Source organism: Schistocerca serialis, chromosome 1 (genome assembly GCF_023864345.2).
Source record: "Schistocerca serialis cubense isolate TAMUIC-IGC-003099 chromosome 1, iqSchSeri2.2, whole genome shotgun sequence".
In the NCBI taxonomy this organism is placed as follows: domain Eukaryota; kingdom Metazoa; phylum Arthropoda; class Insecta; order Orthoptera; family Acrididae; genus Schistocerca; species Schistocerca serialis.
In genome coordinates, this window is record NC_064638.1 from 738,276,420 (window position 1) to 738,302,945 (window position 26,526).

Genomic DNA, 26,526 nt, shown 5'->3' on the forward strand with positions numbered 1-26,526 from the left:
ACCAAACCCACTAAAGATACAGCCTAAATTACAGTTGTCCATCCTCTGTTGGAATATTGCTGTGCAGTGTGGGATTGGTAGGATTGACGGAGGACATCAAAAAAGTGCAAAGAAGGGCAGCTTGTTTTGTGTTATCATGCAATAGGGGTGAGAGTGTCAGTGATGTGATACACGGGTTGGCATGGCAGTCACTGAAACAAAGGTGGTTTTCTTTGTGGCAAGATCTATTTACAAAATTTCAATCACCGACTTTCTCTTCCAAATGTGAAAATATTTTGTTGACACCCACCTACGTAGGGAGAAATGATCATCATAATAAAATAAGAGAAATCAGAGCTTGAACGGAAAGATTTAGGTGTTCCTTTTTCCCATGCACCGTTTGAGAGTGGAATGGTAGAGAAGTAGTATGAAAATGGTTTGATGAACCCTCTGCCAGGCACTTAAGTGTGAATCGCAGAGTAACTATGAAGATGTAGATGTAATTATTGCAACCAAATTCTGGTTTCATACTTCTACACCTTGTAGATGCCGATCCTTCTGTATAACACCAACGGGATGCCTTTTTACGATTTTTACAGGCAATCCACCCTCTCACCTATGTTTTTTGCAGGAAAGACATAGAATCTCACCCCAACAGCTTAGACTAATGGAGTACATAGCACAATTCACTACCAACATCTGGCTTGTTGCTGACATAAATAACATTCTGACAGATTGCCTTAGCCCTGCTTGCACAATCACCCAAACCTTACACTACAATGCCTTCGCCACTGCTCAAGAGGTTGACCTGGACCTAACTCAAGCCATTCAGAATTCCAACTCTGGCATCAAACTCCAGCTATGATCAATACCCAGCTCTGACTGTAAGATCTGATGATGTCATGGATCCTTCCCACCAACTGAAAACTGGCATTTGATGGCATCCACAGCCTCACAAACCCAGGCATCCATACTTCTGCCACCCTTATGAAACAATGTTTTGTCTGACTGGGGATACAATGCAACTGCAACCAGTGGGCCCAGTCCTGTATTCTGTGCTACAATGCCAATGTCAGACGGCATGTTCACACCCCTGCAGTCGCTTTTCCCCCAACACAACACTGTACACCTCAACATTGCTGACCCACTACCCTCCTCCAATGGCTGTTGATATATAATGACAATTAAAGACTGATTTACAGTCTGGCCAGAGGCCACTGCTATTTAGCCAAAACAGTGGCTACAGCCTTCATTCAGACCTGTGTGTCCAGCTTCGGATGCCCCAGTGACATTACCACAGATCAAGGGTACTAGTTTACCTCTGCCCTCTTCGGTTTGCTGACTGCCACCTATAGCTCCAATTTATATCGTATCACCAGCTACTACCCCTGTAGCTAACAACATGGAGCAGTGACACACTTGAAACCACAAATACATATTATTTTTGCGAATGGTCCACTATTCTACCCCTGGCACTTCTAGGCCTGCACATTGTACACAATACTGACCTGGGAACTTCTCCTACTGAGCTATTATACTGACAGCTACTTGCCATTCCCAGCAATTTCTCGGAAGCAACTCCACTTTCTCCCTACAGCATCATTCCCGGCAGCTCCAAGGCTTCAAAGCCCAGCTGTGACCAACACCTCCACAATGTCATGGTGAGCACCGTACCTTCATCCTCCATGACAAATGTAATGTATTGCGAATACATAGAAAGAAGGATCCTTTATTGTATGAGTATATGATAGCGGAACAAACACTGGTAGCAGTAACTTCTATAAAATATCTGGGAGTATGCGTGCGGAACGATTTGAAGTGGAATGATCATATAAAATTAATTGTTGGTAAGGCGGGTACCAGGTTGAGATTCATTGGGAGAGTCCTTAGAAAATGTAGTCAATCAACAAAGGAGGTGTATTACAAAACACTCGTTCGACCTATACTTGAGTATTGCTCATCATTGTGGGATCCGTACCAGATCGGGTTGACGGAGGAGATAGAGAAGATCCAAAGAAGAGCGGCGCGTTTCGTCACAGGGTTATTAGGTAACCGTGATAGCGTTACGGAGATGTTTAACAAACTCACTTGGCAGACTCTACAAGAGAGGCGCTCTGCATCGCGGTGTAGCTTGCTCGCCAGGTTTCGAGAGGGTGCGTTTCTGGATGAGGTATCGAATATATTGCTTCCCCCTACTTATAGCTCCCGAGGAGATCACGAATGTAAAATTAGAGAGATTCAAGCGCGCACGGAGGCTTTCAGACAGTCGTTCTTCCCGCGAACCATACGCGACTGGAACAGGAAAGGGAGGTAATGACAGTGGCACGTAAAGTGCCCTCCGCCACACACCGTTGGGTGGCTTGTGGAGAATAAATGTAGATGTAGATGTAGATGACCTGACAGCACGCACACACATCACCCTTTGGTTGGACACATATCACCTGTTGCTCCACCATCAGTATTTGGGCATGAACTTGATGCTGCAATGCGGGGGCAAGACATTCTCCATTAGTCTGAATGGAGCTGCAACAAGGGTCTCCACTGACATGCTCAAGTCAGCCTATGCCCTACAGTTCCCTCCAGTCAATGAGTACAACATCATCGACATGGAGTTGCTTCCACCATCCACTGTACCCCAGTCGCAGCGCTACCAACACTGCCTCCAACACAACACAGTCAAACTCTGTCCCCTATACTGTTCCTGATGTGCTACTGGCCGACACAAACCCTGGTGATGTGTCCAGCAAACCACCATTTGATGCTGCTCCAACAGCAGCCCCAGCTTGCCACTGTCTGACTACATGGCTGACACACTCCCAAAGTCTGGGACCCCAACGTCGTCATCAAAATGCCCTTTCAACTGCAGCTGCTAGTATGCACACTATTGGAATAGCGACACTTCTTCACATTCTCCCAACCCTGTGCATAGGAACTGCCCATGCCCCTCCTCTCACTGGAAGTCACAGCATGAGCATGAGCACAGCAGCAACAACATGTGCGTGCCTCTCAGCAAGCATCCTCTGTCAGCTCAAAACAACCTCCTGTGCAGTTGGCACCAGTGTTTTCTTCTTCAAGGGGGGAACAGTGTGGTGACTCCTTCCTCTCACCTTCAGTAGTAGCAGCAGATGACAGGCCATGCTGACCAAAAACAAGCAATTGGGTCACTTACACCACATGTAGAGCTTAGACCGCCATACTTTCTTACACCACACACTCTGAACCATTGCTCAACCAGTCTCTGCTCCCACTTTGATGAGACAGTGCCTAATGGTTGTGCTCTTGGTAGCCCATCACACGCAATGCCATGTGGCCCATATCATCAGCTGCCACACCTCACTGGAGTTCATGTTAACAGCAGGATTTTGTACCTGCATCAAATTTCCATGTTTTTCTGCAGTCCAGTTAATGAGAGGAGTGCTACCGTGTCTCCCACACTGCCTTCCTGAGCTGCTTTTCCTCAAGGGATCTATCTTGACTGGGACTATACAAAGTCAGATGCCGGACACCCACTTTGTCCCTCCTCCCCCTCCCCCAGTATCATCACCTCGATTATTATGTGCAGTGTAGTATACTTTAGTGTGGTGAAGTTCAGTGAGCCTCAGAAGTACCAGGTGGGTTATTATAATTTCATCCCTGGTCACTTTGGCACCCCTTTATTGCCAAATGCACCACTGAAATGAGTTTTGTCTCTGACGATGCAGGATCCTTTGACCCCTAGGCATGTCTGCCTCACTCGCAAACATCCCCTATTTTCCCTATGGATATATAAGACTTGAGTATGGATGTCATTCCAGCAAAACTCTGTGTAATGCCCCTCCTCCTTGCACTGGCCTACTCATGCCAATACATGACATCAAACAGAATACTGTAAACTGTATAATAGTTAACCATGTTCAATGACTCTGCCACGAGTGAGGACCACCCTTGATTAAGAGGTTGTAGCCTACTAAAATTTGCTGTAGTAGTTAGCTTGGAATAAATATCTCACAAACCAGATTATCTACCTCTTTCAGTATGCTTCATTACTTGTTGTTAATCTTACTAATTAGTGTGTGTCTATAAACATGTTAGCCATTAAAAGCATAGAAGGGAACCTTTAACCTCTTCCTTCAACATAAATCAAATTTATATATTATGCAGATACTGGAAGTAATTTTAATTTAAATACATCAGTGCTAACATAAAAATGAAAACTGACTAGTGTTTAAATTCTGCTACAAAAAGTAGGTCCCTGTTAAGGAATATTTAAAGAGGCATTCGAATTACTGGGGGATACCACGAAATGTGTGATAACTATATTACTGGTAACTGCTGAATAAAATTATGTAACCAAAAGTAATATGTATTTACGCTAATGAAATATATTTCGAAATATTGATAATTCTGTTTCAACTTAGACTATCAGTAGAAGAGAACTTGAATGTAAAATGTAAGAAATTAATTAAAGCTGCCACCACAGTCCTAGCAAATGATGAAGTTAAAAAACTGTGACGGTTCATGAAACAATAAGACTCCTAATGAGCAAAGAGAATTCAAGGATGCAAATCTGCATCTACATGTACATCTGCATCAATACTCTGCAAATCATAGTGAGGCATATGGCAGAGGGTACATCCCATTGCACCATTTATTAGGGTTTCTTGCCATTTCATTCACTTATGGAATGTGGAAAGAATGTTAGTTTGAATGTCTCCATGCATGCACCAATTACTCAGATTTTTAAGGCTGATTCTTGGAACTTTGTTGATAGACTCTCTTGGGATAGTTTACGTCTCTACCTCCAAGAGTCTGCCAGTTCAGTTTCATCAGTAACTCTATGACACTCCCCCATGGATTCATCCTTGCTGTGGCAATTCATGCTGCTGTTCCCTGTGTAAGTTCCTGTTTGGTGTGGGTCCCACACACTTGACCAATATTCTAGAATGGGTCACATGAGTGATTTGTATACAATCTCCTTTATAGAATGATTGCACTTCCCCAATAGTCTACCAACAAACCAAAGTCTACCTACTACCTGCTTTACCTACAAATGAGGCTATGTGATCATTCCATTTCATATCCCTGCCAAGTGTTACACCCAGGTATTTGTATGTGTTGCCTTATTCCAACAGTGATAGATATATCATCATAAGATACTAAGTTTTTTTTATGTACATGATTTTACATTTCTGAATGTTTAAAGCAAGTTGCCAATATTCGCATCACTTTGAAACTTTATCAAGATTTAATGAATATTTATGCAGCTTCTATCAAACAGAACTTCATCATAGATAAATGTATCATCTGCAAAAAGTCTGAGGTTACTATTAATATTGTCACACGTGTGTATCACATATGGAATAGGAGCAGGAGAATAAAACAGTACATATCTCAGTGGTGAGATTATAGCAAGTGGTGGTATTCTACCTTGCTATTTCATTTTGATCTCATAGTGTACAGAACAAAATATAGGACAACTAGAATATTTATGCTTAGAAAAAGATCAAAAGTACAGAAAGTTTACATATAATTCTTCCTGAATACGTTTTCCTTAAGAATTAAATTTTATGGGGTGAAAATGATGTTATATAGTTAATGCAAATTTCTCTTTTGGTACTACTCAATGAAATCAAAAATAAGTTTCATTAGCATTTCCTTCACATAATTCTTAAATGTATTGGTTACATTTCTAACTGATTTATGGTAGTACATATTTCACACCATCATGACTGCTACTAGATTATTTGTTTAGCAAATGCATGTTTGTCTTGGCTCATGTATCACTGTTGTGCATTTCTACATTTGTTGTAAAAATATCTAGTTTTCTCCCTAAAGAGAATTAACCTTTTTTGCACTGAGCAGTATCCACATTTTTTGAAGTATTTATGTCACAATACTGCCTGAGCAATCTGAGTATATAACAGCGACTGCTCAGCTTACTTAGCAGTTACTCTCTATAGTGGTGTCACTGAAGACTGCTATCAATCCGCATTCACAAAAATTTTTCTCTGTTATTTATTCAGCTTCTTTACCTCCAATTTTTAAAGGGCATGGCAATTTCTGGATGGAGAGAAGAGCATATGATCTGTCTCGCCCATGTTAAGCAACAATTTATTCTTGTGGAGCCAGGAGAGGAAATTATTTACTGTGTCATTAATTCTCAAAGAACTTAATGTATTGCCAGTTCCCCATATTTACATTCTAGAAACAGTTTCATTTGTAAGAAGAGCAATCTGTGTGCTACAAATAGGGAAACACACAACAATGACACACAAACCAAGGCAAACAATCATTAGTTGAGCTACAAATTGAGAAAAAGTCATGATGGGGATGAGGAATATGGGCAGCCTACTCTTCAACAAACTACTCCAATCTATTACAAATAAAATCATTCTTTCAGAAATAAAATAAAGCAAATGCTAATGAAACCCACTTTTTATTCTGTTGCCAAGTATTTGAAGACAGACTATCCTCTTCCACATATCAACATTTATATTCACATGCTGGAAACCATTGTGAAGCACATGGCAGATGGTACTTCCCATTGTACCAGCTTAATGGCTGCCTGTTCCATTCGCTTATGAACCACAGGAAAAATGATGGTTTAAATGCCTCTGTGTGTGCTGTAATTAATCTAATCTCGTCCTCACAATCCCTATAGGAATGATATGTAGGGAGTTGTAGGTACATTAAAAGATTTGTCATCTAAAGCTGGTTCTTGCAACTTTGTAAATAGGCTTTCTTGGGATAGTATGTGTCTGTCTTCAGGTGTCTGTGAATTCTGTTCTTTCAGCATCTTTCTGACACTCTCCCATGGGCTGGACAAATCTGCGACCATTTGTCCTGCCCTCCTTTGTATCTGTTCAATACCCCCGTTGCTTCCATTGGTACAGGTCCCACCCTCTTGAGTAATATTCTAGGATAAGTTGCACAAGTGATCTGTAAGCATTCTGCTTTGTAAACTGATTGCATTTTATTTGTATTCTACCAATTAACTGAAGCCTGCCACGTGCTTTTCCTATGACTGAGTCTATGTAATCCTTTCATTTCATATCCACACAAATAACTGCACCCAGTTGAATTCCACGTGACTCAATGATATAAGATACTATGCTTTTTAGTTTTGTGAAGTGCATAATTTTACATTTCTGAACAATTACAGCAAGTTATAGGTGTCTGCATCACTTTCAAATCTTATCAGGATCTGACTAACTTTTATGTAGCTTTTTTCAGATAGCACTTCATTAAAGATAACTTCATCATCTTTGTTGAGTTTTATTCATATAAGCTGTTTGTCAACACTTCTTCTAATATGTATGCCATTCAGCTTTGAAATAATGCAAGAATTTAATTTGGGCAATAGCCCCTTTTCTTTGTAAAGGAATATTTGAAAGTGGAGTTCAGTATTTCTGCTTTTTGCCTTGTTACTCTCAGTTTCAATTTTTGTGTCATCCATGAGTGCCTGGACACTAGCTTTGCTATGACTAACAGTCTTTAGATATGACCAGAATTTCTTTTGTTTTGAGAGAGATCCTTTGATAATTTCCTGCCATGGCAGTTGTTGAAACCTTCATACATTGCCCTCTTGAAAATCAAACATATCTGATGCAGTATCTCCTTATCCATAACCCTAATATAAATCCTAAGAAAAGTATGTTCTGAAAGTACTCAGTGCTCAACTATGCACATAATTTTCTTTTAGTTTTGTATCTTGTTCTAAGCATAAATATTCTTGTTGGGCTATACTTTGTAGAGCTGTACACTTTTAGATGCATGCACCATTCAAATAATTTAACATTTATGTATTTATATGTATCATAATCTATGTACTAATATGTACTATTTGTATTTTTGTATACTAATGTAGCCACTGGATATTCAGTCATATCTATGTTCCATAGCTACCCTCATTTTTGTAACAAAATGCATGCAGGTATTTTATCCTGTTTTCATTTATTAACTGTTTAAGGTAAATGGTACTTTTATTGTTGTAAGTACTAAACAGTTTTACTCTAGTTGCAACTGTGTTAACTTTGTATAAGAATTTTTACTACGTATTTCATTTTTTGTTATTTCAGACCCATATCTTTGATGAAATCAATATAAGATTACTGGGCTTCAAAAGATAAATGAAACCAATTGTTGTCTGTGTGAGATTGGAAAAGAAAATTGTTGTCATCTATAAATAACACACGAAAAATATTTGGATGGTTTAATGGAAGATCATTGATAAAAAGTGGGAAAAGAAGAGGGAATCCAGTACTGGGCCTTGTGGGACTCCACAGCTTATCAGTGATTTGTCAGAGCACTTTTTTTGCATTTTGTATTTGTGATTTCTACCACTTGCTTTTGGTTGCTAAGATATAGTTGAAACTGCAAATTTTTTCTACCTCTAACACCACATGTTTGTAACTTCAGAAGCAACAGTGAATGACTTGTGAGAGCAAAAGCCTTACTTGGTAACACAGGAAAATTCCTTTTGGTTGAAGGTTTTAATAATTTGACCAGCAAAACTGAAAAGTGCATAGTTAACAGTCCTGCTTTTATGAAATCAAAACTGGTGTTTGGTCAACAATTCCATTTTACCAAGAATTGGTGTTATTTGACCACAGATGATGTTCTCAGTTATCTTACATATAGCTTTGGATATGGCAATAGGATAATAATTGATTACTGTCCCCCACCTTGAAGACTAAAATTATCTTTGCAGTCTTTAATACTGCGGAGACACATCCTTTCTTTATTAATGTATTTATTGCACTACATTGGGCTGTGGTAATTTCCACAGAAATATACTTTGGTAAATATTCTGGGATACTTCACATGAGCAAAATTATTGTTTAGCTCTTTTGATTTGAATGCATCTTTTTAAATTACTAATGTTAAATAATGAACATTTGTATGTCACTGTTTTTACAGTGACTCTTGAAAAGTAATAATTAGCAATACCTGTTTTGCATCTAAAATATTTCTTTAATTTAGCTGGAGGTACTGAGCTGTTGTTTTGGTTCCTGTGGTACTACTGGTAACTTCCACAGCAGCTTTACTCATATTACCTTGCTTTAAATAGACTGAAGGTGTGGGATCTGCTATACCTTTCATAGACTCTGTTGAGGATCTTTTAGTATGCTTTAAATATCTTTAGAAATTCAGATATTGTTTATGAATAGACAGACTCACAATATAAGGAAGTAATGCTTGCTTGTACTGAGTAGGAGTCTTCAATCTGCACACAATCAGTTCCACTTGAAACAGTTGTCTTGCTCAGTATTATATGAAAAATAATACAAGATGCAAATACTGCTGAGTTCATGCAGAGTGATGTGGTGAGCCAGTGGTCCCTCAGACCCCACACACACATACATAGTCACTGTCTCTGGCCACCAAGGCTGGCCTCACTGCTTGCGTGTGTGTGTGTATGTGTGTGTGTGTGTGTGTGTGTTTTGCACATGTGTAACATATTATCATCTAGTTGGTTTTCATAGAGATATGTGGTTCTAATTTATTTATTTTATTCATTTTATTTAGAATATGGCATAGTATGTCATATGAATTAACTATATGTGAGAGAAGATTAGAAAGTAATGCACAAAAATTTTACTACCAAAAAGTTTAATAGGTAACCAAAAAAAAAATTCCCAAATGAATTTACATCTCTTACCCACTTTTCTACATAGTCACCAATGTTCCCAACACATTTCTCCCATTGTTGTACCAGTTTCAATATGTCCTGTTTGTAGAAGTCCATTTGGTTGGAGTCTACGCATGTGCAGACTGCTGATTTCATTGCCACACATCTCGAGGCACTGGAAAGCCAGGGATTTCTACATGGGACCAAACAGATGAAAGTCCTTTGATGCAAGGTCCAGATTGTACGTTGGATGCTGGAGCACCTCCCATTCACATTTGGTGTTTTGCTCACAAATAGGAGCAGCAACATGGGGACAAGCGTTGTCCTGAAGATGTTTGTCACCATCAACACTAATGCTGCGGTGCTTGTCATGAAGGACACACCAAGTGAGGTGGTGCACACTCGACTTGCAGTTGGGAGGACGATGGTTCAAACCCATGTCCAGCCATCCTGATCTAGCTTTACTGTGATTTTCCTAGATTGCTTCATGCTAATGCTGGGATTTTTCCTTTGAAAGGGCATGGCCAATTTCATTCCTTCTACTGTGTCTCTAATGACCTCATTGTTGACAGGATTGACAGGACTTTTAACAATAGTCTCCTCCTCCTCCAAAAGAGGACGTGATGCAACTTAACTGAAGTTTTAATGTAGGCTGCAGCATTCACAGTGGTTCTATGTTCAGAAAAGTCCTCAAATAAAAACCATATATATCTGAGAAGACTGTCACCAGCACTTTTCTAGTGGAATGAGTCACTCTGAATTTTTTTCTTACTGGGGAACCAGTATGTTTCCTCTCCATGGAGGCCTGCTTGGTTTTGAGCATGTAGTGGTATGCCCACAACTCATCACCAGCAACAATTCCTTTCAGAAAGTCATGATCTTCAATGGCTTAACGCATTAAGTGATCCAAGCTTGTCATCATTTGCTGACCCTTGTGGTTGGCAGTCAGTTTCTTAGGCACCCAGCAGGCACTAACTTTGCGAAATTTCTGTGTGTAGTGAACATCATACACCGCACCATAGTAAATGTTGAACTGCTGCAGTAAAGTACTGGCATTCTGCGGGATTGCAGCTGTTACTGGTGGCTCGGAGCATGGTGAATGAGCATGGTGAATCAGTAAGGTTCACTGGGCCCTCTTGGGACAATGTGCATCACATGGAGACATTGCTACAGTTCATACAGTTGTCCCCATACACACCATGCATGCCCTTGTGAATTTCAATCAGTGTATGCCCTTTGGCCCAGAAATATCGAACTACACTTTGCTGTTCTTCACAAGTTTGTGACAGTAACATTCACATCATATTTGTTCCATAGTGGAGGCTTCTCTCACTAGAGCAGCCAATGAAAACAAAACACCCTCTGTAGCACAAACTTCAAACTACATCACCATGAAATTTCAATATTCCAGCTGCAATACCAGGGGAGAAAAAAAATTATTGTGCATTACTTTCCAATCCTACCTCATAGAAATAATCAAATAACACAAACATTAAGTATACATATAAAATATACAGGTCATATAAAGAGAAAAAAAGATATACATTAGAAAAGCACAAAATATAGGGGAGCCCAACTACAGTTGAATGTCCAGATTGCTAATGTGTTCTACTGCATTTTAGTTAGGAAGCATGCATGAATTTCGAGCAGTGGTCAGTGAAGGCTGTCAGTGCGGAATCTTCAACTATATGTTTTATTGTCTAGTAGCTTCACAATTACACTTGGAAGAAACTATTGTTCCCTGACAATATAACAAGTCAGCAAATTTAGCACAGTTTGATTGTATTCTATTTATGGTAGACCAGATTTTGTGAGACTTGCTGAGCCCAGGTGGTGTGGTGGTAAGGCAAGGCGTATTATGAAAGCCAGGGATAGCCTGTTTGGCACTTCTCATTCAACTAGGCTGAATCTGTTTTCATCCAAAATTACTGCTGTCTTTAAGTGTGAATGCTTGGAGTGCAATCTGGTTCTCTTACTGCCAGGGATGTATTGATGGATTTGTAGAAGTGTGTTGTTCTAGATATTTTTGAATTTTCTAATGACTTATTTCTCTTGGCACAGAAAGGGGCTGGGGGAGCCAGTAGGTTGGGTGGCCCTTATTGTGCCCATTATGAGGTACCTGGTTTGATTTAGTTGGACATCAATATGACTAGTGTCAGCCAAACTGGGGGGGGGGGGGGGGGTCTTGTACTATTGTTGGATAGACTGGGCCTAAAGCTGAAGTCCAAAGTGACACCTGAAGATTCCCATGAAATGACAGCAAATTTCCACAAGATGTTGTTATAAGTGCTAAGTTTGATATCTGTGTTTGACAGATGATTTTTGAAACTGAGTAATGCATCCATGGTGACACCTAAATACTTTGGACGTTGATTGTGGGACAGTAGTTTGTTTTCACAGTAAATACTGAATTCTCTGTTGGCTAACTTGTTGTTGAGGTGTAATGTACAGACTTCTGTCTTTGTGGCACTAAGTTGCCATCTCCAATGGAAAAAAGTATTTAACAACAAATTTCAGGTCCTTTGTCAAGGTGTTCTAGTATGAGAGTGTCACAGCCTCCTTTGTACATCTTGTTTATAAACATCTATTTCTGACATTCAATGTAAAGTGGCTAGGAGGTGCTCATCTTTTGTGACCAGCTCATTCATCTATTCTGAACCCATTTATTTTGTCTTGTGAAAAGTCTTGTATACAAGATGCCTGTTAAAGCTGAAGAACTTGCTCAAAGAAAACATAAGCAGGATTCACAGTGTTAATCCCGATAAGACCCTGTATGACTTCCTTTCATCCAATGTGTTAAGTGACTTTCATGTCTAATCACATCCCATAATATCTTTTTCTATCTCTCCTCAAATGAATAACAGCCATATTTGTTAAGAATGTCAATATTCCAATTTTTATTTATGTCCATCTATTCATTTCCACTTAATAACTATGTACTTCTTATGTTTTTATTTGATTGTACATTAATGTGACAATTTTCTAATTTTACAAACAGTTCCAAAACATGAGGAACAATAAGAACAAAATCTAGGTAAGATGAGGGTGATCAAAATGTCAAACTCTTCTTTTCTTTTTTCTTTACATCCATGGTAATTTTAGTAGTATGTATTTTCTTTATTTTTTTGTGCATGAACCAAAGACAATTTATTTTGCATGTGAGATTCATAAAATGCATTTGTACTTACAGTTTCTTTGAATCCTGAGCTTCCCTTGCTTCAGATTCTAGATCTCTGCTCAGCTGTTGTTCATTAACAACTACATTCATCTCCAAAATTTTCTTGTCAAGAGCACCATTTTCTTTTCTGAGAGCAGTAATTTTCATGTCTATCTCTTTGGCCATTTTGTCTAATTCTCTTAATTTTTTCTCATATTGCTGCCAATAAATTACTTGCACATTTTAGAAAATTAATTCTTTGACTTGTAAAATTTATGTACATGTACAACAAATTTTATTTTATTTGTTGAGAAATAAATGATGTGTAAGAAACTTACATCTTTAATTATAGCTATTTCCTTATCAACTGGAAGAAGCCCTTTAGTATCACTTTCACCTTTTGCACTTCTTTTAAGATATTCCTGCATTTCCTTTGTCACCTTTAAAATTACAGAACAAAAAAATTTTAGTGCATATTAATGCCTTAAAAAGTAATAATTTTGTGTTGTGTAAGGTACTTTATTTAATTTCATACTATAATAAAACACTGATCATATAGTTAGTCAAATGTATGCCTAATAAGAAATAACATTGATTAAACTTTGTAATTAATGGGTCATTTTGAATGAATGACTCACAATGAAGTGACTACAGTACTATACTTTGGACATGAGTTTAATAATTTGAAGGAATGTGAACTAGGTGTTCAGATTTTATTTTGACAATTGTTAAGCATTGTTGTTCAAAGATTCCAAAAATAAATGCATTTGGAAAGTCTTATGATACTGCTGTAACATAAATTTGAGACACTGACATGAATAACAAAAATAACCTGTGATATGATTGTATAAAAGAGGTTGTTTTCCGAGAACAGAACTTTCCATTTCTTTTTGTTTCAAATGCAGCACACGGACAACAAAATTATTCTAACAGGTAACATTGTATTCTTTGAGATTTATTGTGAAAGTTAGTGATGATACTTATACGAAATAATTGTACTGGGAGAAGTGATGTCATTTTTACAACAGTCTGCTCTGGAGTGAAGTGGTGCCTTGTTTTGCAGAAATGAGCCCAATGGACTTAGGATGTGGTGTTTTGTAATACAAAAGAATAAAGGATAATGATATTTAGCCAAAATTTTCTTTATTATTTAATTATGGTACTTTTCTTCCATTACATAATATAATGATAAAATAATGCAGTATAACATTTTAAAACTCAGAGCTACACTCGAATAACCTGTTCTATCTCACTGTGTAAGGCTTGAAGGTTGTATAGCTTTCATTTGGACTGGTGCAGTAAGTTATAAAAATTTTAATGTTACACAGGTATTATCTGATTTATGTAGAAAGCAAATAACTTCTATTTTAATGAGTGGCTGCAAACTCATAATTCAGGTTTAAGAAAAAAATACCATTGTGTCTATGTAGAATCACAGCCTTCTGAAATGCCTTCACAAAAGAATATGAAGTAAATATTCCAGAATTTGAAACATGAAGAGATGCCAACATGAGTAACACAGAAGTAAATATCCTCGGAGTAGTGAAGCAACTTAAATCACTTAATAAAAGCAAGTCTTCTGGTCCAGACTGTATACCAATTAGGTTCCTTTCGGAGTGTGCTGATGCATTAGCTCCATACTTAACAATCATATACAACCGTTAGCTTGACAAAAGATCCATACCCAAAGACTGGAAAGTTGTGCAGGTCACACCAATATTCAAGAAAGGTAAATTACAGGCCCATATCATTAACGTCGATATGCAGCAGGATTTTAGAACATACACTCCTGGAAATTGAAATAAGAACACCGTGAATTCATTGTCCCAGGAAGGGGAAACTTTATTGACACATTCCTGGGGTCAGATACATCACATGATCACACTGACAGAACCACAGGCACATAGACACAGGCAACAGAGCATGCACAATGTCGGCACTAGTACGGTGTATATCCACCTTTCGCAGCAATGCAGGCTGCTATTCTCCCATGGAGATGATCGTAAAGATGCTGGATGTAGTCCTGTGGAACGGCTTGCCATGCCATTTCCACCTGGCGCCTCAGTTGGACCAGCGTTCGTGGTGGACGTGCAGACCGCGTGAGACGACGCTTCATCCAGTCCCAAACATGCTCAATGGGGGACAGATCCGGAGATCTTGCTGGCCAGGGTAGTTGACTTACACCTTCTAGAGCACGTTGGGTGGCACGGGATACATGCGGACGTGCATTGTCCTGTTGGAACAGCAAGTTCCCTTGCCGGTCTAGGATTGGTAGAACGATGGGTTCGATGACGGTTTGGATGTACCGTGCACTGTTCAGTGTCCCCTCGACGATCACCAGTGGTGTACGGCCAGTGTAGGAGATCGCTCCCCACACCATGATGCCGGGTGTTGGCCCTGTGTGCCTCGGTCGTATGCAGTCCTGATTGTGGCGCTCACCTGCATGGCGCCAAACACACATACGACCATCATTGGCACAAAGGCAGAAGCGACTCTCATCGCTGAAGACGACATGTCTCCATTCGTCCCTCCATTCACGCCTGTCGCGACACCACTGGAGGCGGGCTGCACGATGTTGGGGCGTGAGCGGAAGACGGCCTAATGGTGTGCGGGACCGTAGCCCAGCTTCATGGAGACAGTTGCGAATGGTCCTCGCCGATACCCCAGGAGCAACAGTGTCCCTAATTTGCTGGGAAGTGGCGGTGCGGTCCCCTACGGCACTGCGTAGGATCCTACGGTCTTGGCGTGCATCCGTGCGTCGCTGCGGTCCGGTCCCAGGTCGACGGGCACGTGCACCTTCCGCCGACCACTGGCGACAACATCGATGTACTGTGGAGACCTCACACCCCACGTGTTGAGCAATTCGGCGGTACGTCCACCCGGCCTCCCGCATGCCCACTATACGCCCTCGCTCAAAGTCCGTCAACTGCACATACGGTTCACGTCCACGCTGTCGCGGCATGCTACCAGTGTTAAAGACTGCGATGAAGCTGCGTATGCCACGGCAAACTGGCTGACACTGACGGCGGCGGTGCACAAATGCTGCGCAGCTAGCGCCATTCGATGGCCAACACCGCGGTTCCTGGTGTGTCCGCTGTGCCGTGCGTGTGATCATTGCTTGTACAGCCCTCTCGCAGTGTCCGGAGCAAGTATGGTGGGTCTGACACACCGGTGTCAATGTGTTCTTTTTTCCATTTCCAGGAGTGTATATTGTGTTTGAACATAATGAATTACCTTGAAGAAAACGGTCTATTGACACAAAGTCAACATGGGTTTGGAAAACATTGTTCTTGTGAAACACAACTAGCTCTTTATTCACATGAAGTGCTGAGTGCTATTGACAAAGAATTTCAGATTGATTCCGTATTTCTGGATTTCCAGAAGGCTTTTGACAGTGTACCACACAAGCGGCTCATAGTGAAATTGTGTGCTTATGGAATGTTGTCTCGGTTATGTGAATGGATTTGTGATTTCCTGTCAGAGAGATCACAGTTCGTAGTATTTTGATGGAATGTCATGGAGTAAAACAGAAGTGATTTCTGGCGTTCCCCAAGGTAGTGTTATAGGCCCTTTGCTGTTCCTTATCTATATAAATGATTTGGGAGACAATCTGAGCAGTCGTCTTTGGTTGGTTGCAGATGACGCTGTCATTTATTGACTAATACAGTCATCAGAAGATCAAGACAAACTGCAAAACGATTTAGAAGAAATATCGGAATGGTGTGAAAAGTGGCAGTTGACCTTAAATAATGAAAAGTGTGAGGTCATCCACATGAGTGCTAAAAGGAACTCGTTAAACTTCGGTTACACAATAAATCAGTCTAATCTAATTGCCGTAAATTCAACTAAATACTGAGGTATTACTATTAAGATCAACTTTAATTGGAAGGAACAAATAGAAAATGTTGTGGGGAAGGCTAACCAAAGACTGCTTTTTATTGGCAGAACACTTCGAAAATGCAACAGACCTACTAAGGAGACTGCCTACACTATGCTTGTCCGTCCTCTTTTAGAATACTGCTGCACAGTGTGGGAGCCTTACCAGATAGGACTGACAGAGTATATTGAAAGAGTTCAAAGAAAGGCAGCATATTTTGTATTATCACAAAATATGGGAGAGATTGTCACAGAAATGTTACAGGATTTGGCATGGACATCATTAAAAGAAAGGCATTTTTCATTGCAACGGAATCTTCTCACGGAATTCCGATCACCAACTTTCTCCTCCAAATGGAAAAATGTTTTGTTGACACTGACTTACATAGGGAGGAACGATCACCAAGGTAAAATAAGGGAAATCGAAGCTCGTACGGAAAGATATAGGTGTTCATTCTTTCCACACACTATACGAGATTGGAATAATAGAGAAATTGTGAAGGTGGTTCAATGAACCCTCTGCTAGACACTTATTAAATGTGATTTGCAGAGTATCCATGTAGATGTAGATGTAGAATAGTGACTGCTGTATTGTACACTTGTTTTTGTTCCTTTTAGACACAGTTACAGAACATGTTTGCAATCATACTAGAGTATGGACTTGCATCTCATATGTGTCTAAGATGTGCAGATTTTAAAGGTGGTGAATGTGTGGTAGGAACATGTGATGACTGAAAACAAATTCTGTCATTGTGCCTTAAAGAAATAAAATCAAGTGCATCACTATTCAGTGGCTGGGTAATATTGATCCACGTGCACTTTAGATATGGCAAAGTAATGTTAGACATGGCTTGAAATGTGACTTTATGATGGACATTCTAAATAGACGTTGTATTATGCGAACGCTGTTGGTTTTTGCAGAATGATGCTTGTGGCAGTGACATTGCCTTTATGAACAGACAGTATTGTCATCGGTTTAGAACTGAACTGCTTTACATAAACTATGAATTTAATATTACTCATTTTCTGGACTATGGTATATGAGGTATGGCTAAAACACTGACCACCAATGTGGAAGCTGTGAACTGTGTTGCTACATAAGTGACTGTTTTCATGGGAACAGTATTATTGTGAACCATGAAAATTGACAGTAGATGGACTGTCTAACTTCGAAATTGGTAAATTATAGCAAATGGAATGTTAAACATGATGTATGGACTGTGCCAAAGCATCATGTGTGAAAGTTTCAGTTGAACTAATATGACCCTCAGGTGCTGCATAAACAGGTACTTCGTTCTGGCCTACAACAAGTGGATGCTATGCAACTTATTACCACTGCCAGCTGAAACAGGATGTAAGGAAGGAGGATATATTAATGGCAAGGACACGACTGGATGAATTTATAGGACTCATATCAGAAACTTCAAACTGCTTTTACTGCTGTCACCACATCATGCTGACCCAAAACAGATAAGACTCAAAACCATTCCTCTCTTCAAGAAACTCACAATGGTAAACAATTTAATTTCCTTTTGCTTTGTAATAGACTATCTCTTAATGTTTCTCTCTCTAAATAAAAATAGCATATTGTAAAGACTGTTCACCTTCAGTGATTGTTGACCTCATCACCAATAGTAGTTATTGTCATCATTTATTTGTTTTTGCTTTTCACTGTATTTGTACTATCGTTGCATGCATTGTATGTGTCTTTATGATGGGTGTGCTTTGAAGTGCACATACAGTTGTTTAGGCAGGAGAATTTATGTGATGTACTGTGAAATGTGGCCAGACATGTAAGTTGTGGCATCCACCATCAAACTTATTTACCCTGACCAATTACAAAGAAGTAGCTTATTTGCCATTGTTTTAAGTTAGCGTGTTGGAGGGAACTTATAACGTTATTTGTTTATGGTTCATTTAAATTTTTATAATTTTTTTTTTTGCTTTACAATTTTCGCATATTGGTACTATATTTTCTGCAGATGTAAAGTGAAGTGTGCTATACTGGAGTTTGAAGTTCTTTGCATTATATGTGATCAATGTATGTAAAATACTATGTAAATTGTTTATTATATTCAATAATTTTCTAATGACATTTTGTATTTAAAAATATTTGTGTATATAAATTGTTCATGTTGATGTAAATTTGACAATTTAAGAAATGGTCACACTTAGGCACAATGTAAGAAATAGGTGTTACATAAAAGCTAGTGTGCTTTTGTTTGAAACGAAAGTGGCTCTGGGGAGTGGAAATGGTGACAAGGGTGAATTGGTGTGCTACCTAGAGCAAGCATGGGAAATAAGTCACACACTCTGTAGGCAGCAGTGACTGAGGCAACATCTTTGTGTAGCAGGAGAAACTTTGCCTGCAAATTTGCACAAAAATAGCTCGGATGAAGACTGCAAACAGCTTACGGCATAGCTGCGAGTTGTTGGGCTACTGTATGTAAAACTGAACAATGTCAAGAAGAAAAATTGAGTCCATACAGCAAGATACTTGCAGGTCACCCTGTGGGTAATGTTGCCATCATAATTGTTCACCACACCCAAGCCTATAGCCACCAGATAAGATGTTTTTGTATTTTTACTTTTTCACAGTGTGAACCATTAATTCAACTGTGTTTTAATAATTATTATTGAACTTCAAAGAAACTGGTTCACCCTGTTATTTCATCCTAATCATACACCTATATAGGGTTCCTTCCTGGCATTTGATTAATCCGAGTATCCTATTTTACAGACTTATGAAGTGACAAGTTAATATAAAGAGGTACCATTCAAATTGTTTTAGTGTAAATAACAAAATAGTTTTCTGAACTATTGTAAAGTGTTACAGTAAAAGTTTGCTTACACAAAATTCAGTCTGAGTGAAGCCAAGTTACTAAAATCTGTTAAATGACTGTACAGAATTAGTTCAAAGAGTAATAGTTTTTGAAGGTAAATTCCAATAAGAAAGAGGTTCTCTTGAAGTGAAATGTGCAGTATAAAAAGTGTGTGCTTTCATATCAAAGTATTTTAGTATTTAAGTTTGTTGATTATGGAAAGTGCTTTTCTAAAGGTCCCCCCTGGCCAAACTGTTTTAGCTTCTTTGAAGTTACCTTCTGGGCTTTTACTCTTTTAAAACATAATATATAAGGGTGTAGTCCAACATTGTTTAAGTGGAGTAATCTTTATTTGAAGAAACAAATTAAACAGCAGCGAGAAAGTAGGCAAAATTCATATTTCTGCTTTTCCAGTACTTCACTGTTTCATTGCCTGGTTAGGCTGGCGACCATTAGTACATGTTGTAAACCACTAAATGAACTTGTAACTGAGCTATCCTAGTTTCACTATACTATTATTCATAATGCATTCATATCTAACCACTCAGTAAGATCTTAGGAAAAGAAGTGAATAGTCTGATTTACTTATCCATTTGACACAACACATTGTCAAATCCAGTAAAAAGAGTAACTCTATTTATTAGCTTTCCCTATTAATGGTACTATACTCCCATAGTGCACTTTATTTGGAAACTGAACTAAATGTTAGTAAGAGAGTTATACATGGCAACATAGGGAGAGGGTTTTCTGTTATTTAGGTAAAAGCATACTAAATTACAATAGTAGTGGTAGGATTATACATGCCGCCTGGTGACTGGATCTTTTCCAGCTGTTAAGAGTCCATAAGCAGTTAAGCACAATTATACATTTTACAGACACATAGGATTCTTTTGGAAGAAGCATACAGGTCTCAGGGGCATGAATTTGTTAAAGCAGTAAGAGAAAGGTACAACAGTATAAATTATTATGTATGTGGTTTAAAAAATTGTTAAAAACAGACAAAGATAAGTATATGCAGTATAGAGAAGTAATGCAAGAGGATAAGAGTGATGACACTTCTGTAAACAGTGATCAGGAGTAGGACAGAGAGGAATCAAATTTGCTGATGAAAAAGCAGGTAGAAAATATTGATTTGGGGAATGAGACCTCTATGCTATTAAGCCCATCTCAGATTAAGAAAGAAGTATATTCAGAGGAGGAAGACAAGAGGGTAGACAATAATCAACAAAATGGACAACAACTGATAGATCTGTATGCATTACTACACAGTATGCATAAACAGCTGATAGCACAAAATAAGAACACTTCAATATTAAGTGAACAAATGCAGGCTCAAAATGAAAAACTTGGAAGTCAGAATAAAATTAGTTGGGAACAGGCTAAAAACATTGCCAGTATAAATGAAAAACTTAAGAAATGGAGTGAACAAATGGAAAGGAATAACCAAAGTTAGAAAAAGTTAATAATAAAATAGGTTTTCTGGCTGAGGAACTTATTAACATGAAGAAAGATGTGAAAAATTCAGGTGAAACTGTTAATAAAATACAGGCAGAAATTGTGGACATTAATGACAGGTTTGAAATCAAAATACAGGAACAGGTTGAACCTATGGTAAGAGTCAAAGGTCGAGGAAAAGATTTCCCATGTTAAGAAAACAACAATGGAAGTGAGTGAAGAACAGATTTCTCAACAAAGAATGACTGTTCAAGAGAGAGAGAAAAACCTAGAAAGAAAAGTGGAGCATTGTGAAGAGAAGTGTCGCAATAACACTTCCAGTATAGAATAAAAAGTTTGTGACCTAAAAAGAAAGATTACATGTAATGGCCCTTATACGGTACACAGAACACCAATTCGCAAGGTACTAGAGGGTGAAGAAAAATTTGACCTTCACCGAAAACACAGTGGATTACCCCCTGTGGATTGTATTAAGAACTGTGAAAGGCTATTTCATGAAAATATCACACATCAGAAAAAAATAAATATCGTAATTAAGTGGTTTAGCTGGAGATGCTAAACAATGGGGAATTAACTTAGGTACTGAATCAATGACCTTCAGTGAATTTAGACAGAAATTCTTACATGAGTATTGGTCCAAGCAGATACAAAATAGCCTCTGGGATGAGTTTATAATGATGAGAATGTTACATGATAAAGGCCAAATGAAAATGAAAGAATTTTGTGAGTCATGGTACAGGAGATCGGCTCACTTCAGGAATTGAAGGCGTTATTCTGAGATCATGGGAACTCTGGAAGAAATTACCAGAAGACTCCAAAACATATGTGGGCAGTAACTACCATATTTTTTCTGCATTTTTAGAAAAAGTGATTGACGAAGACCACTGGTGAGAAAACAAATTCCGTCAGAATAATAACTGCTGGAATGAAAGAAATGATAGGAATGGCAGCAGTGATGAGCAGAATAATAACCAGTATCATGTTAATACTGTTCAAAGAGAAAGAGGCAGAGGAAGATCTTCCTATAACTATCACGGAAGAGGAATAGACCGCGAAATAACTCCCATAGGGAGGAGTTAAACTAAATAAAATGAACGCTGAGGGTCGGATGGATGTGGGAATAAGATGCAGGAGGCCAAAATGCAAGAAATATTCTCAACATAGACAGAGAAGCTTTGATACACTGCAGTACCCGTACAGTGCAGATGAGAGGCCGGGCACTAGGCCTGCTGTGACAAATGGTACAGCAGGTGAATCACAGTCGGCTAGCAACAGACATATTTCATGTGTTGGCAAGTCACTGCAGCAGACCACTGTAGCGAGAATTAATTCAATAGCAGTGCACATGGTGAGTGACATCACAGGGCAATCAGCTGAGGCTGTGAGTAAGCCAGTAGGCAGGGCATCGCCTGCTGTAATCAGTTCAGAGGCTACGGACAGACAACATGCAATAACTGGGATGGAGGAGAGTTTGTACAGAATTGATAATTGGCATATACAGATGAGTCATCTGTATGATGGTATAAAGCAGTGTAACAAAAAGGAAGATAGCATTAAAATAACTGGAAAGGAGGTAAAGGAGAAAGGCTTATTGTCTGTAGCCGCTCAGAGTATATGAGCTGCCAATACAATTAAGTTAAAAAGCACTATGCAGAGGACACGTGTCACTAATGTTAGAGAAAATGAAGAGGTCATAAGCAGACATGAAGTAGAAGATGCATATTTACACTTTGCTGAAGAATCATTCGTTACAACGAATCTGCGGCTAATGTTTCAGTCATTTATAAGCCTCGTTTGCAGGAAAACGAACTTGCACAATTGATATAAACCCACAAAGATTATAATGCTTAAATTAGTGGAGGCATATGATCTCAGGGAAGATAAGGAAGACAGTTCTGATGAAGATGAACTACCAATGCAGGAAAACCATCTGCCTGCTACAAAAGATAAACAAGAGCAAGTCATTACTATAGAATTACAAGACTAGAGTTCTCAAAGAAATTGAGAAGGGGTTTCATGTTAGAAGCTGACAGTGGTAGCGAAGATGCCGACTTAAATGAAAATGATGAAATCAATCAATCTTGTGATTCAAAATTGGAGGAAACAAAGCTTTCTGAGAAACTCTGTCTGATAGAAATGAGAATGCCAGAGAATGAAAATATGCCATGTGAAAAGTTGCTGAAACTGGACAGAAAACAGGAAAACATAGTTAGTCAAGAGGAAATAAAATCTGTAAATGATGAGAGCTGCGAAGAAGCAGTAATGTCAATACAAGATCCGGAAGACATAACGGATCCTAAGAAAAAGGAACCACCAGACGAAACAATTAGTAAACAGCAACAACTAAAGATTGTAAAGGATTTTGCGATCAGAAAGAAGAAAGAACCAGCCAACTTAGAATGTAAAGAGATGAATGGTAGACCAAGACTTATTGTGGGAGGAACAAGAGGCCAAGGAACTGAAAGTGATGAAACAAACCCGATTGAGGCTTATGGTTACAAAATTAGAGCATTATTGGACACCGGTTCCCAGATTAGTGTGATATCTCAATCCTTCTACAAATACATTAAACAAAAACAAGGAGTAGTAGTAATGTCTGTACATGGAATCAGAATACTGGGCATGACTGGAAGTGAAAACAAACCAATTAAGACGCAAATTTTGACAGAATTTGTAATAAAAGGTTGTCCTTTTAGACATGATTTTCTGGTGATTTCAGAACTTACCACCAAAACAATTATGGGCATAGATTGGCTACAGAAACAACAGGTAGTCATCAACTGTGCAAATGAGTTTGTTTGTGTCATAAGTGAGGAAGGGACTGTTAACATAGAGTTTGAAGAAACCGATGAAGAACCTGAACCGGAATTTCAATCTGGAGATAGATACCAATAATGAAGGATCATCATAATTGTTTGAAGGTTATCACGTAAGAAGTATCAAAAGCTTAGACCAGATGTTAGAAGAATTTCGTAAAATTGTCACTGATATACCATATCTGGATTCCGTTCAGACAAATGGGTTACTGAAAATATTGGATCAAAATTACAGTGTGTTTTCAGATAATCCTGGTAGAATGTAAGATTTTGAGCATTACATGGAAATTATACCACAAAAACCATTTTTCGTTTACCCATATCCACTAACAAAAGCAAGAAAACAGGCCGTTCAAGCTGAAATTGACAAAATGCTTGAATGGGGAGTTATAGAGCATAGCAACAGTGAATACACTACTCAACTAATTATTGTAAGTAAGAAAGGATGGTTGGGTAAGAGTGGCAATTGATGCCAGGACTTTAAAGAAGATAGTGAAGAGGGAAACAGATCATCCTGAGTCATTACACGAAATATTGAAAAGATTCTATGATATCAAATATTTATCCAGGTTAGATCTGATGGTTGGGTACAGGCAAATTGCGTTGGATGCGTTTCAAGAAAATATACAGCTTTTCTTTTTGCTAGCAATAGTTATCATTACAAGAGCGTACCATTTGCTTTAAATACATTAGTTTCTGTGTTCATACATGCTTTGGATTGGATTTTAGGAAAGGAACTAAGCTGTAGACACACAATTTATGTGGATGATTTGTTGATAGCTTCCCAAGAATGGAAGGAACATAGTGATTTATTGGAATGAGCATTTGTTGCATTACAGAAAGGACGAATGACACTGAAGTTTAAGAAATGTTAACAAGGAGAAAAGAAATCAAAGCTTTTGGGACATATTATTACCACAGAAGGGACAGAAAAGGACCCTGAGAAGCCAAAAGCTATTGAAGGGTGTACCCCTCCAAAGAACAGGAATGGTTAAAAGCATATTTAAGACTATGTGGGTTTTATAGAAAATTTGTAAAAGGGCAAGTTTTGACTAGTAAAGCTTTAAATAATTTGTTACAAAAGAACAGTGCATTCATTTGGACTGCTGAATGCTATAGGGATTTTGAAAAAATAAAAATGAAAAGATAACATATTACATCACCCTGACTTGTCACTGCCATTCCACACGAGTACAGACAGCAGCAACTGTGGGACTGGAGTGGAAATCTTTCAGAAAGTGGAATCTGATGGGGAAACTGTTCACAAAACCATTTCATTTGCAAGAAGGACATTAACAAAATATGAACAAAATTATATTATCCCAGAAGAGGGGAGAAGGCATCCATTCTTTCCCACCTCCGTAGTGAACTGAATATTTGGGTGGATTGAATTCAGGTGTTCCAAAATCCGGTTTGAATTCTCACTACCATGAGGCCAAACAACAAAAGTTCATCTTCATCTCTGAAAAAACACGCAGGTTTCAAGGTGGCTGACTCCTCAAAGCCCTCCATAAACAAATTGGCCACAATAAGTGACAACAGGCTTCCCATTGCAACTCCATCAGTCTGTTTGTAGTACTGATCATTGAATAAAAAGTAAGTGGAAGTCAGCATATGTTGAAACAAATTTGTTAACTCGACACCTAACTTAACCTCAATTAGCTGCAACAAATCAGAGAGAGGAATGCGAGTGACATTAAGTGTTATTAAGGAAGCTGTTGAAATTAAACTACCTAACAACCTTATAAACAGAGATGGTGGAATTTGTTTAAATGCTGCTTGGAATCCGAATCTGTCTCTCATCAAAAAACAGAGGGACAGAATTAGTGCTACCTCACCAGTTGATTAATAGTCACTATCGATATTTCTGATGTTGGTTATCTTTGGTTGTGTGTTGTCTCTGCGGTTACTTGTTCTGTGTGTGGTATCTTCCTTGTTTCTCCTCTGTGAACTGAGGTATTAAATTCCCTTGCACATTGCTTCCTCCTTGCAATTGTGCCTTGAAAATGGCAGAGTGTGCTCCTGTTGAAATATTGGCAGTGGTCGACGACGTCAACTGGCAGCAAACCCATAAGTTATTTGAACAATCAATTCACCAGGAAATGTTAAGGTCTCACATTGTTTACCTCTTTGGGGAGGAAATATGTTGTTGCTTGCAGAGGTTGGATAATCTTCGCATCAGTAGAGTAAGGTTGGAATGTGCATTATCGTTTTTATTGAAGTGTGAAAATCATAGTGTGGTTCTAACGTTAGCTGAGGTTGTGCATCATATTAATTCTCCTGCCGACAATCACATCAAGCAAGGCGCTGGTTTAGCTCTTGTTCATGGAAGGGTCCAATATACTTGCTGTCAATTAGATTTTGTTTCTAAAGAATTATTTCACGTTCATTTAATGATGGCATTTAATGTTTCTAAATTTTCTTGGGGTTGGGTGGACAGTGCCTCTTGGTCACAGTATGACTGGGAATTTCAGTCTGTAACTGCTCATCATTTGGCAAAGTTTGCACGTTTCCTTGGCTCAGTGTCTAATTCTAATTCTCGACGCTCTGTGATCAATCTTACGGAGAAAATGTTTGACAACGCAGCTTTGTCTGTGCTGGGGAAAGGTTTGAATTTCACACCAACACCTAAGAGTTTGCCAGTAGTTGATTTTATTAGTTGTATTGAACAGACTGTTTATAAACTACCTTCCGAGGCTGCGGAAGAGGTTAGGAGGGAAGCTTATTATGTGTTGACTGGAGCCTGTGCACCCAAGTGTAACATTACAGCAGCTGAAGCAGCTGCTTTACGTTCACTCAGAATGGATCCTG

At 38.7% G+C, this 26,526-nt stretch overlaps 1 protein-coding gene across 1 annotated transcript in view; it reads right to left on the reverse strand.

Annotated features, from left to right (window-relative positions):
- LOC126428416 (cilia- and flagella-associated protein 43) overlaps positions 1-26,526 on the reverse strand; it is a 218,090-nt gene that overhangs the window by 11,322 nt on the left and 180,242 nt on the right. The window contains exons 14-15 of the mRNA XM_050090378.1: positions 13,085-13,186; positions 12,778-12,965 (exon numbers count right to left, since the gene is read on the reverse strand). Of these exons, the coding sequence (XP_049946335.1) occupies positions 12,778-12,965; positions 13,085-13,186 (290 nt within the window). The remainder of the gene's footprint in view (positions 1-12,777; positions 12,966-13,084; positions 13,187-26,526) is intronic.